We start from the raw sequence: 17,516 nt of genomic DNA on the forward strand, positions 1-17,516 counted from the left end.
GTGTGGTGGCCTGAGTTTAATTCCCATTATGGAGATGGGGGTGGGGTGTCAGTTGAGGCCAAGTACAGTAGTACTACTTTAAATGCTTCTCACGATGCTAAGGTAGATGTATCACAAGCTCAAGGTCAGGGTAGGTAATTAAGAGCTTGTCTCAAAATAAAAAATAGAAAAATACTTATTGTGGTACAGTTCACAGTAGACAACATACAGAAATAGCCGAGGTGCCCATCAGTGGATGAACAGATAAGAAATTGTGATTCTGAGCATAGTGGTGTTTGCCTGTAGTCCCAGTACCCAGGAGGCAGATCACTGTGAGTTTGAGGTCAGCCTAAACTACATATCCAGACCCTATCTCCAAAAAAAAAGGAAAGAAAATGTGGTACATATACATAATGGAGTACTTTTCAACTATGAAAAAGAGTGAAGTTTCATATGCAATTTTCAGGCAAATGAATGGAAATAGAGTTTGTCATGTTAAGTGAAATAAGCCAGACTTAGATAAATATCAGGTATTTTTCCTAATATGTGGAATCCAAAAAGAGAAAGATGACATGAAAGTAGAAGGGATGAGCAGGAGGATCACTGTGAGTTTGAGGCCAGCCTGGTCTACATAGTGAGTTCAGGGCCAACCTGAACTATAAAGTGAGATCTTGTTTCAAAAAAAAAAAAAGTAGAAGGGAAACTATATTAGACGGTAGGAATGGAATAAGGTAGAGAGATGTATAAGAGGGATGAATATGGCCAAAATGTTATATACATATAAGAAAATACCACGTTGAAACCCAGTATTTTGCAAAATTAATATGCAGTAGTATATATTAAATGAAGTGTTGGAGATATAGCTCAATGGTAGAGGTTACAGTACTGCAAAAAAAATCAATTTGATATAATTGATTTTATAGTTTGGTATTAACTAGTCATCCTTTTGGGATTTCAATACAAACTAGGTGTGGTAGCAGTGGCATGTGCCTATAATCCCAATATTCTGGGAAGCTGAGATAGGAGGATCACAAGTTTGAGCCCAGCCTGGGCAGTTTAGCAATTTAGTCAAAGCCTGTCTCAAAAAATAAAAAAGAATGGACTAGGGAGTTAGCTCAGTGGTGCCACCACCTGCCTCACAAGCACAAGGACCTGGGTTTGATCCCCAGTACCAAAAAAATAAAATAAAAAAGGACTGGAGCTATAGTTCAGCAAGAAGTCCCTGGGTTCAATCTTCAGTACATTAAAAAAAAATTGCTGGTAATATAGCTCAGTGGTAGAGTACCTATACTACCAAAAAACAAAAACCTAAAATAATAGCAGTACACCATCTGCTGGCTATAGACTTGACTTCAGTTGAACAAAACAAAAATCAGACTAGACTAGCCAGGCACTGTAGCACCTACCTGTAATCCCAACACTTGAGAGGCTGCGGCAGGAGGCTCGCTGAGAGTTAGAAGCAAGGCCAGCCAGAACTGCATAGCAAGACTCTGTCTCAAAAAACAAATAAAAAAGAGAGGATCATCTGCCGTGTTTCAGTCCCTTATAGAAAATTCTCTAAAGGACTGCCATTTTAAGACTTTACCTTGTGAGATATAAAAACTGTCTCAGGGCCAGCACTGTCTCAGTGCTCAGGGATTTGGGGTGGAGATGGGGGGCAAGGCTGGAGGTTTACATGTTTGAGCCCTCTTTGGTAATTTAGAGACCTTATCTCAAAAAAAAAAAAAAAAAAAAAAAAAAGAAAAATGAAAAGTACTGAGAGGGCTAGAGATTAGTGATACGTGAAGGCCCTAGTTTAATGTCTATGGTACCCCCCCCCACAAATTTGCTGTCCACTCTTATTTATCGTAGTGAATCATGGCTTTTATTATTACTGTTTGAGGGGGCACATCTTTTGTGGGGGGCTGAGATAGGATTTCACTGTGTAGCCCTAGCTGGCCCTAAGGTTATGATACTCAGGCCTTAGCTTCCTGAGTTTCTGGGATTCTAGGCAGGTGCCACCGTGCCTGCTGCACCTTCTAAAAAATTGGTTGGGGGCTGGGGATTTAGCTTAGTAGTTCTGCTGCCTGCCTTGTAAGCACAAGGTCCTGAGTTTGATCCCTGGTACCAAAACAAAAAATAATTGGTTGGATGTGTTAAGTGTTTCAGGCTGGCATACTTGACAGCAGACATGAAATGTTTGCTAGATCTATACTTCTGTTATTTGAGGTGCTGGATGCATTTTGATTTGAGGTAGGACAATGTTTATTACAGTTTGCTACAGATTGTCATGGATATTAAGATGAACATACATTAATGATTTAAAAAAAGATTTCCACTCATCGTAAGCAGTTTAGCCTGTAAGATCCTTCTTTGTGTAGGAGACACAATTTAGAGTGACTAGCAAATCCACAGTGGCAGAAATCAAAAGGAAGCAAATGCACATGTACTCTAGTGAGGAGTTCAACCATTTTATCTTGACAGAGCCCTGTGTATCATATTTTTGGAGTACTAGCAAGAAAAATAATCAGTGTGAGGGCAACTATTAGAAATGTTTATTTATTGCATACCTACTCTGCTGGGCACTGGAATTATTACGGCCAGTAGTAAAGTCTTTGATCTAGTGGGGAAAAGGGTGGACAGTAAGTAAATGAGTGGATGATGAGGTGAGTGGTACAGGGTCTTGCTTTGTAGTTCAGTTGGCTTTACATTTACTATGCTGCCTAGGCTGGCCTCAAACTCATGGCCTCTTGCTTCAGCCTTCTGAATGCTGGAATTACAGGCATGTACCAACCTGGTCAGTGGGTGTTTTATAGATAGAATGATGAGGAAAGATCTCAGGGACACTTGTGAAAATCAGGAGTATGATGCTCTCGGCAAAGCCAAGAGCAGAAGGATGGGAGGGATGCTACTGTGCCTGGGCTTTGTGTGGTCATGGGCACAGGCCGTGGAATCACATAGATGAAGAGAAGTCCTGGACTCAGCGGTGTCATTACAGTGTTCAGGATTGTACAGGGGCAGCTCCACTGTACAGGATTGTACAGTGGAGTTGGAAACACATAGAGAGGGAGGAGGCAACCCAGGAGAGCTATGTACTTGAGAAGGAAGTGCTTCACGAATACGGGAATGAACAAATGTCACACTGCTGCAGCTCAGTGAGAATGAGGACCGGGATTTCTGGTGGAGGTGTTTGTAAGTTCTGAGCTTTGCTGTTGTAGGTTGCATAGAGGTAAAGTGATGGTGCTTACATACAGTTTATGTTTTTTAATGCCCCACCCCCGTACTGGGGATGGATCTCAGGAAGTTGGTGGAACCACGGAGCTAAATCTCCAGCCTCCGTTTGTGTGCTTTTGTTTTTTGTTCTGGGGATCAAACTTGGGCCCTTGAGCTTGCGAGGCAGGTAGTGGAAACACTGAGCCAGACCCCCTGCCTTTTTTGTGTTTTTTAATAATTTGAAATAGAATGAAGTAGAGTGTGGTGGTGCACGCCTGTATTCCCAACAATCAGGAGGCTGAGGCAGGAGGATCACTATGAGTTCAAGACTAGCCTAAACTACACAGCAAGACCCAATCTGAAAAAACTAGAAAAAAAGAAGGAATGAGCATAATTTTTTAGAATATGACAAGGCCGAGGATTTAGCTCAGTGGTTCCACCACCTTCCTCACAAGATCAAGATCCTGAGTTTGATCCCTGGTACCAAAACTTAGAATATAATAGCACAAGAGAGTGGTTATAATCCTCAGTCTACTAAGGGCTATTTCAGGTTTGTTCAAATTCTTGTCATTATAGGGGATGGACAGTGAAGAGCAGAAGTAATTTTATTGAGGCTTAAGAACTTAACTTTCCTCTCCTTTTCTCCCCTCCCCTCGCCTCCCCGGGATCAAACTCAGGACCTTGCACTTGCAAGGCAGGAACCACTGAGCTGAATTCTTGTCCTTTTTTTCTTTTTACTATTTTTCCCTCCAATACTAGGAATTGAACTTAGGACCTTTACACTGAGTTAGATCCCTATCCCTTTTTATTTTTTACTTTTTAAATTTTTATTATTATTATTATTTTTTTTTTGAGGCTAAGAAAATATTATTGAGAGAAAGATAGCTTCTGTCTAAGAAAGACAGAAGGGGGACCCGAAAGTGGGTTGCCTGCCCACCATACTTCTCAAAGGTGTTTATGGGACAAAGCCATGCTGTGAGGCGGGTTCAAGATGACACAAAACTATAGTCAACTAGCAAGATTACAAGTACAGTCACTTAGGTTCAAAATGATATAGGGGGAATAGATGTAACTCCCAAACTTGCTAGATACCAAAACACAAGTTCAAGTTCTCTAAAATCGAAGATGAGTTCTAAGAACAGCAGAGGTTAAGAGTAGGAAAATTTATTGAGAGAAAGATAGCTTACGTCTAAGAAGACAGAAGGAAGACTAGAAAGTAGGTTACGCCTACTTTTTAAATTTCGAGAAAAGGTCTTGCTGAAGAGCCCAGGCTGGGCTTAAATTCAAAATACTCCTGCCTCAGCCTCCCAGAATGCTGGGTGTACAGATGTGTGCCACCGGACTGGCAGAACTTAGTTTTCTGAGGGTTCCAGAATCTTTAGTGCCTTTATTTGTCAGCAGTGTTAGACTCTCAGAGGCTAGAGTGGAGAACACAGGTGTTTGTACAGTAAAAGGTCTGACACATTGGATTTAGTATCTACTCTAACATATTGGAAGGAGTTAATGCAATGTTTCAGCTGTGCTTAGAGTTGGACTGCTAAGGAAATGGCCAATACTTTGCGTCTTCCTTGGACAAATTGTGGTGTATCCAAAGAAAAACACCATGGAAACCAAGCCTGTCCTGTTAGCAGTGACTTTTGAGAATGCTCACATCAAAGAAGTCAATGGTAAAAAAAAAAATAAAGAAGACAATGGTGAATTTTGTTTCATGTGATGTTTTCTCATCCTTCCCCCTTTGAGCCCAGGCCCTCAAACTTGTAGGAACCACTGATCTACACCCTAAGCCCTATGTCTTTGCTTTCTTTATAGTTGAACTTTTTTTCAGTTTGTACCTAAAGACATCCATTGTACCTAATGCTTTAGTACTTTCTTCCCCCATTTTTCCCCTCAAAGGGCCTTGGTGCACTGGGTGACATCGCTGACTGTTTTTGTTTTTGTTTTTGTTTTTGGTGGGGTGTAGAGACAGGATCTGGCCAGATGACTAAATTGGTCAGGCTGGGGTTGATTTTGCAGTCCTCCTGCTTCAACCTCCCAGAGTGCTGGAATTGTGGTTGTGGGCCACCATGCCCAACTAGTGCATGTGTGTTTGTGTGTGTGTGTGTCCGTGCGCGTGCACCTGTTCTTTTTTGTTCTCTTTCTTTTCTGTTAAGTTTTTTTCTTTGAACAGGGAGCCTTTATTAGTTCAAAGCAATTTTTTCTTGATAGCTACTACTCATTTTTCAGAGAGAAACAGATTCATTTGTAGAAACTATATAAAGAACAGTATCTGGTACGTAGAGGAGTGAATGAAGCAGATTTACAGGGATGGTAATTTTAGTTGTAGCTTTGTTTCTAGAACCAGTATTGCCTTACCTTTAGATCCTCTGTGTAACCAACATAACATGAGCCCCATTTGGCTTCAGAGTAGAATAATAAAGGAAAAGTTGATTCTTTGGTCAAAATGATGGTAAATTGTACTACTTGTCTGCCCAGTCAATGTTCTATTGTTGGTGAAACTGAAGGATTCAGTTTCATGTGTGAGCATGACACAAGATTTCTCTTTTTCCTTTCCTTCCCCTGCCCCTTCCCTTTCCATTTTTTGAGACATGGTCTCACTGTGTAGTCTAGGCTGGTTTTGAACTCAGGCCCAGCATAGTAAATGGTTTCTACAAGACTGCAGCCCAAGTGTCAGGCACTGTAAGCCTCTGTAATTTCCCTAGAATGTTAAGGACTATTATAACCCTGGACAGTTTCTTTATACAGGGTGTATGTAGCTCAGACTGGCAAAATGCTGGGATTACAAGCATGTGCCACCTTGACTTGCTTAACCCAGACAGTTAGTTTTGAACATGGTTATACTTTGCGCTTCTAAAAGTTATTGGACTCTTTTTTTTTTTAGTAGTTATGTGAACATTTACTCTTGTCTGATAGGTGGTGGAACCATGAGCTAAATCCCCAACTCTTGTCTAATGGGGTATCTCGTAGTTAGGTTGCTGGTTTTGGTTAACATATACTTTATAACTTGGTACTGTGATCTTTAACATACAAACTTCTCTATACGGTGGCCAAGAGTGGAGGTTCCTTCAGAGTCCTGTGCTCAGGATTTAGATAACAAATATGAACTGTTACTGGGTATAATGGCATGTACCTGTAATTTTAGTAGGGAGACAGAAGCAAGAGGATCACAAGTTCAAGATGAGCTTGGACAGCCAGGTGTAGTTAGTAGTACATGCTAGTCATCTCATTATTTGGGAGGTTGAGGCAGTAGGACAGCTATGAATTGGAGGGCAGGCTGGTATACATAGTCATTTAAAGGCCAGCCTGAACTACATAGCAAGACCTTGTATCAAAAAAACAAAAAGACTAGAAGACTAGTCTGGGCTACATAATGAGACCCTGTCTCAAAAAAAAAGGCACTGTTATCTATTGCATACGTGGTGAGAATGCATACTAACACATCAAGCTAATTTTATTGACATAGATCATTTTATTTTAGTAATAGGGCCTTTTAGATTTTAGAGCCTTTTGTTTTGCAAATTGGCCCAAATAGGCCAATAACATGTCAGGGTGATTTACCAGGTTAGGAAAATGTTTGGAGGATTCATTGGGTTCTGAATCAGCCAAATTTGCTTTATTTGCTTTAGTTTATACAAAGAGCCACACAAAACCCAAGTTTTAAATTGTATTGTAATTACCAAAACCTAATTTCTGTCTGCTCTTTCCGTTGATCGACTGATTGTACTGGGGATTAAACCTAGGGCCTCCTTTGTGAGTGGATAGACAAGTAGTTATTGGAGAAACATCTCAAGCCTTGTGACCTTCTGCCTCAGCCTCTTCACTGGCTGGGATTAGAAGTGTATGCCATCAGGCCTGGCTTTTGTTTCTTAATTTTCCTATCAAGAGTTTTAGTATTTAGGCCGGGTGTGGTGGCGCATGCCTGTAATCCCAGCACTCAGGAGGCTGAGGCAGGAGGATCACTGAGAGTTCCAGACCAGCCTGGGCTACATAGTGAGTTCCAGGTCAGTCTCAACTATGCAGTGAGACCCTGTCTCAAAAAAATCCAAAATAAAAAAAAGAGTTTTAGTATTCAGAAAAGTATATTGCTTTTTAAAAATTTTTTAAAGTTTTACTAGTACATGTTTGTAGTACATAATGATTACATTTATTGTGGGGGAATTGGTACATACACATAAAAATATACTGTGTGTTTTGGTCAGGGTTGAAATACCTAGTCATGTTACATACTTTGTATAATGGTTAGGTGCTCATGTATAAATTTTTTTGTTTCCCACAGCGCATGGATTTAGGAGAATGTACCAAAATCCACGACTTGGCCCTCCGAGCAGATTATGAGATTGCAAGTAAAGAAAGAGACCTGTTTTTTGAATTGGATGTAAGTTTTATTGGTGTTGATTCATCCCTGCTACAAAACACCAAAGATAAAACTAATAATAATGTAATGTTCATAAGTTATGAGGTAAAATAATAAAATTAGATATTGTTATCCCTCCACTTTGAGCTCTACAGTATAACCAATACTATTTTTTATATCTGTGTGTCTATCATTCCATTACTATCCTGAATTTTATATGTATCACTCTTTTAAAAACATCGCAGCTGGGTGTGGTGGCGGCTTCCTGTAATCCTAGCATTTGGGAGGCTGAGGCAGGAGGATTGCTTGGAGTTCCAGGCCAGCCTAGGCTACATAATAAATTCAAGGCCAGCCTGGAATAGCAAGAACCTGGGTCAGAAAAACAAAACAAAACTAAACCATGTTTTTATGATTGCTTGGTTTTAAGCTTTATGAAAATGGTTTCATAGTACAGATAATCTTAACATCTTGTGCATTTTTGTTCAATGTATGTTTCTGTTTACTCATTGCAGTTGTGTGTGTGTGTGTGTGTGTGTGTGTGTGTGTGTGTATACGTGTACAGTGCTGAGGATAGAACCCAGGACCTTTCGCACACTAGAAATGTGTTTTGTCACTGAGCTATAGCCCCAGTATTGCTTGTTTTCATTGAATATGTCACAAACTACCATTTATTTATTCATAGCCATGAGAATTCATTCTAGTTTTTCTGCTGTTATGAACAATGTTAAGAACATTCATTTATTTTTAAGCATAACATTTATTGGTGCACTTTATTTTTAAAATTAATTTTATTGGTGCATTTAAGATACACAGTATAACAACTTTCATCATTGGAAATTTGCACCTTTACAAAATCCATCTTGCTTATTGGTGCACTTTAGATACACATAATGCTAACACTCATCACAGGGAATTTGCACCTGTACACGATATATCTTGCCTCTTCTTTTTTTTCCCATTTCCCCCCTCAACTCCCCTCCCTGCGTATAAAAGCTTTGTTTGCATTTTTTCTTCTGTTTTCACTTTTTTCCTTGTCTCTTCCTTTCCCCTTCCTTCCTTCCCCCTCCCTTGTTCTCCTTCCCATTTGAACATTTTTTTTTCCATTTCCCAATATCTGTTATACATTTTAGGGCCAGGGACGTAGCTCAGCAGGGCTGTGCCTACCTGGCAAGTGCAAGGTCCTGAGATCAATTCCCAGTACCAAGAAAAAAAAAAAAAGAAAGAAAGTAGATTGTAAGTGCTCGCACATACACACTCACACGTTGCAGAATGTTTTTAGTGTTTTTTGTTTTGTTTTGTGGGTGTGTGCATGTGTGGTACACTGGGAATTGAACCCAAGGCCTTTGCACTGAGCTATATCCTTAGGCCTTTATTTTGAGATAGGGTCTTGGTCAGTTGCTAGATTTCCTGGTTGAATTTGATATCTCTCTGCCTCCCAGGCTTCTGAGATTATAGGCTGATGCTACATTTGAATGTTTTGATATTTGTATACACTGAAGTGGTCACCAGAATAACGTCAGTCAACTGGAGATGGGTCTGTAATCCTATTACTCTGTGAGGCTGAGATAGGAGAATTGCCAGTTTCAGCTCAGCCTGAACAAAAAAGGCTGGGAAGGCTCAGTGTGAAGGCCTGGGTTCAGTCTGCCAGTACTACCTCCCCCCACAAAATAGTAAGTTGTATATATTAAATATTCATGATTTTTATTCATTTATAGTTTTTTACAAACTAGATAAACTTAGTACTGAGGAGGCTGAAGCAGGAAGATCACAAATTTGAGGCTAGCCTGGGCTACATGGCGGGGGGGAAGTGTAGATTAAAAAATACAAACATAAAATAAGTGGTAAAGTGGGACAAATTATTTTTAGAACACAAAAAGATATGGATGGGCTAGTTTCCCCTATATAATTGTTTCGGATAAGAATAATATCTCAAAAAACTAAAAACAAAAAACCCCAAGAACAGTATCAACTCACTAGAAAAAAATGAGGAAAGGACATTCTTTTTTTTTTTTTTAACAGGGTCTCACTGGGTAGTCCATGCTGGGCTTGAGATCCTTATGTAGCCCAGACTGACCTCAAACTTGTCACAACCCTCCTGCTTCAGCCTCTCCTGAGTACTGGGATTCACCATGCAAGGTGAAGAGAGGACATTTCTAAGGTGGATGCTATGGTGTATGCCTGTGATTCCAGATACTTGGGAAGCTAAGGCTGTGGAATCGGGAGTTTGATGCTCACCTTGGTGGTTTGGTAGACTCTCTCTCAAAATAAAATAAAAAGGACTTGGAGTGTAATTCAGTGCAAGGCCCTAGATTTATTCTCCAATATGGCAAGAAAAAGAAAAGAAAATTCCATTTCCTGGTCGGCTTGTGGTAGGTGTTTGACCTGATTTCGAACTAAAGAGGTAGAGAATTAAGTGGCTCAGATTGCCTCCTGGGTTATTCACCATCCCAGCATCTCAGCTCTAGGCATATACCTGACTTGTACACTTGGATATGCCCAGAGAATAACATGGGGAGAGGAGGATTATAACTCCAGTGGTAGAGTACTCTTGCCTAGAATGTGTGAGGCCCTAAGTTCATTCCTCAGTAATAAATTTTTTTAAAAGAATTAAAACCAAAATTAAGTAGGTTTTTTTTTGCTATTAAAAAAAGAACTAATGCCGGGCATGGTGGCGCACGCCTGTAATCCCAGCATTCATGAAGCTGAGGCAGGAAGATTGCTGTGAGTTCAAGACCAGCCTGGGCTACATGGTGAGTTCCAGGGAAGTCTGAACTACATAATGAGACCCTGTCTCAAAAAAAAAAAAAAAAAAAGAATTAAGATTTATTTAAATTACTTGGTTCTATTTATTTATTTATTCTGCCCTCTGGGCTTTGATAGGCCCTAATTCTGGGGAGGGAAGTATGGTTATTATGAGTTATGCAGACCTGGTGTGTGCTCAGATGCTTTTAGCAGTTTGTATTTCATCACACTACCCTAGAGACAGTTACATTTATTGGATGACTTTCTAGTAAGTGGTAAATTGTGATTACGATCTGCGTTTTGAATTTCAGTTTCTTTTTTAATCATTTAAATTCACTCTTCAGTGAACTATTTACAATCAAAACACTTTGAAGAGACAGTAATAATAGAACAGAGCCAGGCATGGTAGCATACACTTGTAATCCCAGCACTCAGGAGGATTGCCATGAGTTCGAGGACAGCCTGAACTATACAGCAAGATCCTGTCTCAAAAAACAAAACAAAAAACCCAGAGATCTGTTTTATAAAGAAATTGAAAGTTGTCAGTCCTCTGGTTTGCTTGTTGTCTATTGTATTTACTTACTTTTAGGTTTTCTAACTTCTGAGTCCATAATCTGATTTTGCTTAAGATGGCTTCTGTAGGTGAAAGCACTGGTAGGGTTTTCATGTGTGCTCCACTTGATTCTCTGAGAAGATTCTAGGCTGCCTCCTGTACACCATGCCTTGCCTGTGAAACAGTAGAGGAGCCTTGGCTGGGTGAGCCTGGGTCACCTAGGCTTATGCACTAGGAGCTGTCTGAGGTTATGCTTCATCTTTGGGAGAAGTAGTCTGCAAATGTATGTTAGCTAACACAGAGCAGACCATTTGCTTTCCTCATTGTTTGGCTTGAATATACTGAAATGTTTATCAGAGTATTTGGGTGACCACTGACAGGAATTTTGACCTCTGTGATTATACAGTGACATCTGTAGTCAGACTCAGGAGTTAGGATGCTTTGCCTTTACTAGTTCCTGGGAGATTGGGCACCATGAGGGAGGCTTTTCCTCATCTGGAGCTACTCTCAAATATGTGCTTATTTGAAGAAAATATTCAAGATTCCTTAGGAGATTCTAACCCTGTCCAGTGTCCCTCTCATCATTTGAGTGATACTGATCTCTGGAGCATCTTCCAACAGCTAATCTACTCTCTGCTGTCCATTCTAACATTTTTCCCCCCCTGATACCAGTAATCAAACTCAGGACCTTGTGTTTGCCAGGCACTGCTGCCCTCTGCCATCCATTTTAGAAGGGAGGATGTAAATCACTCCTTGGTCTGTTGTCCTGTCATCTCCACTCCAAATTTTCTTTCCTCGACTTTTTTGGTAATAGATCGCTGTCATCAGTGCCAAATACAGACTGTGGCATTTAACACATGCACTATTAGCTAGCTAACTCCTGGTGTAATATAGGAGGTGCTTGATATTTACTAGTTATCAACTGATAGTTGGTTTAGTTCTGTTTTTGTTTTGAGACAGGGTCTTGCTGTGCAGTTCAGGCTGGCCTTGAACTCACTATGTAGCTGAGGCTGGCCTCCAACTCATGGTTATTCTCCTGCGTCAACCTCCCAAGTGCTGGGTTTTCAGGCATGCACCACCACGCTCAGCTTAGCATATACTTTTTCTTTTTCTTTTTTCCTTTTTTTGGAGGCATGGTCTTCCTAAGTTGCCAAGGCCGTTCTTGTACTTACGGTCCTCCTATCTCAGCCTCTCAAGTATCTGGGGTTTACAGGAATGCACCACTGTACCCACTTTATGGTTACATTTTTTAGGTAGAAGAGGGAACTCTCCCCTCAGTACATGAGGGAAGAATATTTGTGCAGCTGACAAAGACTGGTGAGGGCAGGGCTGGGGATTCAGCTCAGTGGTTTCAGAGTCTGCCTCGCAAGCGCAAGGACCTGAGTTTGATCCCCAGTAACTAACTAACTAACTAACTAACTAACTAACACACACACACACACACACACACACACACACACACACACACACACACCTTCCAAAAAAAATGAATTTGGGCTGGGGATTTAGCTCAGTGGTTCTGCTGCCTGCCTTTCAAGTGCAAGGACCTGAGTTCGATCCCTGGTACCCAAAAAAAAAAAAAGACTGGTGAGTGCAGTTTGCACAGCTCTCCAAAAGTTCCTCTAACACTGGTGTTTGTTCATCCTTTTCTGTCCTTAGAGAACTGTCACAGCTTTTGGCAGTGTTACAGGGGCTTGGAGGTCCTTTTATAAGTTTTAGGAGAAATACACAACTAAATCAGATAAGACCATGCTTCTCCCAATCATTTGATTTAAGAAAATGCCATAATTATGCATGATTATTATGTGTTAACTGCCATTGAATCATTCAGGCATTAAGAAACTAATCTAGGCATATATTCCTATTACACAGGTGGACTCCAAGGGCATGTGTCACTAATCATAACTATCATAACTCTTGCTTTTTCTGATCTAGGCGATGGATCACTTGGAGTCCTTTATTGCAGAGTGTGATCGGAGAACTGAGCTTGCCAAGAAACGACTGGCAGAAACACAGGAAGAGATCAGTGCAGAAGTTTCTGCAAAGGTATGTCTTGTGGCTTTGGTATAAGTCAGTGTCTGAATATTGGCTATGCTGATGGCTGTTAACTCACCACCAGCACTGATGGGATGATTCTGGGGTGGATGGCATATGCTTTTTGGCTGTTGTTCTTGGTAAGGATGAAAAGCTATGACTAAACAGTCACATATCATTTCAGGCTCTAGGAGCTGCTATCTCCCTTTTTTTCATATCCCTTTTACCTTCTACATAGTCTCAAACCCACCCACCCCCACCCCCGTGCAGTACTGGGCTACATCCTAATCTTTTAAATTTGTTTATCTTTATTATTCTGAAACATGGTCTTGCTAAGTCGCCCAGGCAGGACTCAAACTTGCAGTACTATTTAACTTCAGCCTCCCTAAGTGCTGGGATTGTTGGCATGTGCCACCACACTCACACCCCCAATCCCAAGTACATATTTTTTTAACCATCCCACGGAGAACAGAAAACAAGAGAAAATTAGTAGGGAAATGATTAAACTAGTACATTTGCTGGTGGACTGAAGAAGGAGGGAATTCTGTAGAGGACTGGCCTGAGAGTCAGTTCAACCGTCTGACCCTCCTTGTCAGTGAAAGCCACTCTTTGGGTTTTCTTCTCAGATCTAAAGAAATGGCTGCAAGAAAAGTACTTGTTTCCATTGCTCTCTAAATCCTGTTCTTATGTGTCTGCTTACCTTATTCTTTCTCCCTTCAGGCAGAAAAAGTACATGAGTTGAATGAAGAAATAGGAAAACTACTTGCAAAAGCTGAGCAGCTAGGAGCTGAAGGAAATGTGGATGAATCTCAGAAGATTCTTATGGAAGTGGAGAAAGTTCGTGCAAAGAAAAAAGAAGCTGAGGTTGGTGGATGGCATGTTTTAGGAAGAGGGAAATGTTAGTAATTTGGTGGCGTTGACCATTTGGACTAATTTTAAGATATCCCTATACTTTTTAAAAAATAAGTTTATTTTTTCCTGGTACCAGGGATCAAACTCAGGAGTGTTTGCCAGGCAGGCGTGGTGCCACTGAGCTAAATCCCCAGCTCAATAAATGTTATTCAGAGAAGTTTTGAGTTCACATAAAATATGAGAAGGTACAGAGATTTCAGATCTATCCTTTGCATCTCCCTACACACCCTCTCCCATTATCAAAATCCCCTACCAGAGTAGTTTGTTACTGTTGGTGGACTTATATTGACACATGATTATCACCCCAAGGTTCATAATTTATATTGGGCCTCACTTTTTGGGGGTGGATACCAGGGATTGAACGCAGCACCTTGCACTTGTGAGGCATGTGCAGGGCCGCTGTGCTAAACTCCTGGCCTAGCTAAATCCCCCACCCCAGGCTTTACTCTTCATAGCATGCATTCCATGAGTTTGGGAATATGTGTGATTTGTGACCCCGTTGTAATATCAGAGTAGTTTCACTGCCCTAAAACTCTTCTGTTTTCTGCCTGTACATTCTGGTGAAGCTAGGTGTACAGAAGAAGTGGGTCTGGGCCGGGGATTTAGCTCAGTGGTTCTTCCACCTGTCTCAAGTGCAAGGTCCCGAGTTTGATCCCTGGTACCAAGAAAAGAAAAAGAAATGGGTCTGAGTTTAAGAGGGACTTTGTGTTGAGCTTAGTCTCTAGGTGAGGTAGAATGATCCTGAAAAGCCCTGTAGCTGAGATTGTCAACTGAGGAGGACCTACAAACTACCATTCTACCTGTTAGAATGATAGAGGATGGGTTTGATGGCATGTATGGGCCCTAGAGCAGGCCTGGCTTTGGTTGTCAATGTGCCCCTGGCTCTGCCTGGTCCTTCCTACATTGTAGATACAGTTATAATTGACTCAGTGGTACCAAGGACTTGCAGGTATTAGAACAGTACAGGTAAAGGGAGAAAGCAGAAGATTTACTCAGGATATGATCATCAGAGCTGCGCTTTCCATAGTTTCAAGCTGTTCCTGGAATATTGAGGTTGGCAGTCTTTGTCAGGCAGGCAGAGCAGATTAGACTGACATCCACCTCCAATTAGTAGTCCTAGACAATAATATTCTCTCTGATCTTACTCTTTGTTTTTGTTGTTGTTTTTGAGACAGGGTCTCACTGTGTAGTTGAGACTGACCTGGAATTCACTATGTTAAGACAGGTTGAGGCAGGAGGATCGCCATGAGTTCAAGACCAGCCTGGGCTACATAGGGAGTTTAAGGCCAGCCTGAACTACATAGCGAGACCTTGTCTCAAATAAAAATAAAATAAAATTCTTCTGTAGCTGGGCATGGTAGACATGCTTATAATTCCAGCAGTTTGGGAGATGGAGGCAGGAAGATCTGAAGTTGAAGACCAGCCTGGGAAAAAGAGTGAGAACGTGTATCAAAATTTTTTTTAAAGCCTGGGGATGTAACTGGTAGAGTACTTCATAGGCTCAATTCCCAGGGCCAGTTAAACTTATTTCATCTTTATTGTCACATCAGATAGTTCTGTTTTGGATGCCAGTTTTGTAAACGTTACCTTTATCTCTCCCTTAACTTTTTCCAGGAAGAGTATAGAAATTCTATGCCCGCATCCAGCTTTCAACAGCAAAAGCTGCGTGTCTGTGAGGTCTGCTCAGCCTACCTTGGTCTTCATGACAATGACCGCCGTTTGGCAGACCACTTTGGGGGCAAGTTACACTTGGGGTTCATTCAGATCCGAGAGAAGCTTGATCAGTTAAGGGTAAGTTAATGTATTCCTGGAGAAACCTGAGGCATCTTGTGATCTTCTCTCCTCCCCTCCCCTCCCCTTTCCCTTTTCCCTTTTCCCTTTTCCCTTTTCCCTTTTCCCTTTTCCCTTCCCTTTTCCTTCTTCCTTCTTCCTTCTTCCTTCTTCCTTTCCTTTCCTTCTTTATTTTTTGGTACCAAGAATTGAACTCAAGACCTTGCACTTGCCAGACAGGCAGCAGAATCACTGAGCTATATCCCTAGCCCCACATTTTTTTTCATTGAGTTTATTGGTACTTTTTAGGTATACGGTGTTACAATCATCATTGGGATCTTGCACCTTTACATGACAGATCTTAGTTCTCATTTTTTCCCCATACCCCTGTCTTCCCTTCACTCCCTCACCCTCCCCTATTTACAAAGACTGTTTCCATTTTTTCCTTTTTTCATATTTTTTCTTTTCCCTTATTTCCTTTCCCCTACCCTTCCCACTTCCTCTACACTGTTAGCCCTTTTCTTCCTATTTCACATTATCAGTTATATAATCTGGTTCTTAGACTTTTAGTTTTTCACACCGGAGAAACTTATTTGGTATGTACACATGTGTCATATTTATTTCACTTAAGAGTATGGCTTCAATATGCATCCATTTTCCTATGAATGACTGTAATTTCTCATTTTTTGTTAGCCCTACTTTTTTTTTTTTGTTTGTTTGTTTGTTTGTTTGAGACATGGTCTCACTATGTATTTGAGACTGACCTGGAATTCACTATGGAGCCCAGGCTGGTCTCAAACTCACAGCGATCCTCCTGCCTCGGCCTCCTGAGTGCTGGGATGACAGGTGTGCGCCACCACGCCTGGCTACATTTTTTTAATTTTAAAAAGCCATGTGCCAGGTGAGGAGATGCATGCCAGTATAGGAGGCTGAGGCACGAGGATTGTGAGTTTGATCTCATCCTGGACAACTTAGTGAGACCCTGCTCAGAATATTTTTTGAAAAGGGTTAGCTGGATGTGGTAGCATATTCCTGTAAAGGAAGCTGGGGCAGGAGGATTGTCCCAAGTTCAAGGCCATCCTAAAGTACATGTACATAGTGAGACCCTGTCTAAAAAAATGAGAGAGAGAGACTGAGGAGGGAGACAAGAGAAGAGATGGGGGAGAGAAAGAAAGGAGAGGGACAGAAGAAAGAGAGGAAGAGGAGCCTGAGCTGGAGTAGCACATTTTGCTTCTGCCTCTCTGATAAAAAAATTTTTCCCTGATAAAATTTTGAAAAAAGTTATACTCACTACTATCAGAAACAGATTATAGGGCCAGGGATTTAGCTCAGTGGTTCTGCCGCCTACCTGGCAAGCGCAAGGACCCAAGTTCGATCCCCGGTACCCCCTCCCAAGTAACCAGATTATAGAACCCCCACCTAACTCCCAAAGGTTATGGAGCACTGCTCTCCAAATGGAATTCAAAGGAAAGACTGTGAAAATATAAAGCATTTGGGAAAATCAAGAACGATTCCAATTTTCCCTTTATGGAGGAGGACTGCATTACTGTAAAATTCATCACCCGGGAGAAATGAGACTACGGTCAGGATGGAAGCAGAGCAGTGTGGTTATGGGATGGATATGCATGTGTGTGGTCTGGTGGGGGCTGCTGTTGGGTTCTCTCTATAGAGCTGCATTTGATAATTGAGTTCCACTTCCCTTCTTTTCCCCATAGTTTGTCTTACTATAATTTTTTATACCTAAAAGTTAACATTTTTTAAAATGTATTTTTGCATCAGAAAAGTAAATAAATTGAGATTGCTTTTTCCTGTGGCCAGAAGAACTTTGTCTAAAGCGTGTTTAAATGTTAACTAGGAACAGTGTACAGTTGACCAAAACAACGCATTACAGATTTTGACAAATAAGTATTAATAACATAAATTTGTATCTGGAAGTGGATTTTTTTTTTTTTTTTTTTTTTTTTTTTTTTTTGGTTTTGTATT

At 40.9% G+C, this 17,516-nt stretch overlaps 1 protein-coding gene across 2 annotated transcripts in view; it reads left to right on the forward strand.

Moving 5' to 3' along the window:
* Nucleotides 1-17,516, forward strand: part of Luc7l (LUC7 like) — a 27,186-nt gene that overhangs the window by 3,244 nt on the left and 6,426 nt on the right. For both annotated transcript variants that reach the window (XM_019207003.2, XM_010620625.3), the window contains 4 exons: nt 7,445-7,543; nt 12,753-12,863; nt 13,572-13,715; nt 15,378-15,554. In XM_019207003.2, the coding sequence (XP_019062548.1) occupies nt 7,448-7,543; nt 12,753-12,863; nt 13,572-13,715; nt 15,378-15,554 (528 nt within the window). In that variant the 5' untranslated portion in view covers nt 7,445-7,447. The remainder of the gene's footprint in view (nt 1-7,444; nt 7,544-12,752; nt 12,864-13,571; nt 13,716-15,377; nt 15,555-17,516) is intronic.

Source organism: Fukomys damarensis, unplaced genomic scaffold (assembly GCF_012274545.1).
Source record: "Fukomys damarensis isolate Sample0158 unplaced genomic scaffold, DMR_v1.0_HiC HiC_scaffold_34, whole genome shotgun sequence".
Lineage (NCBI taxonomy): Eukaryota > Metazoa > Chordata > Mammalia > Rodentia > Bathyergidae > Fukomys > Fukomys damarensis.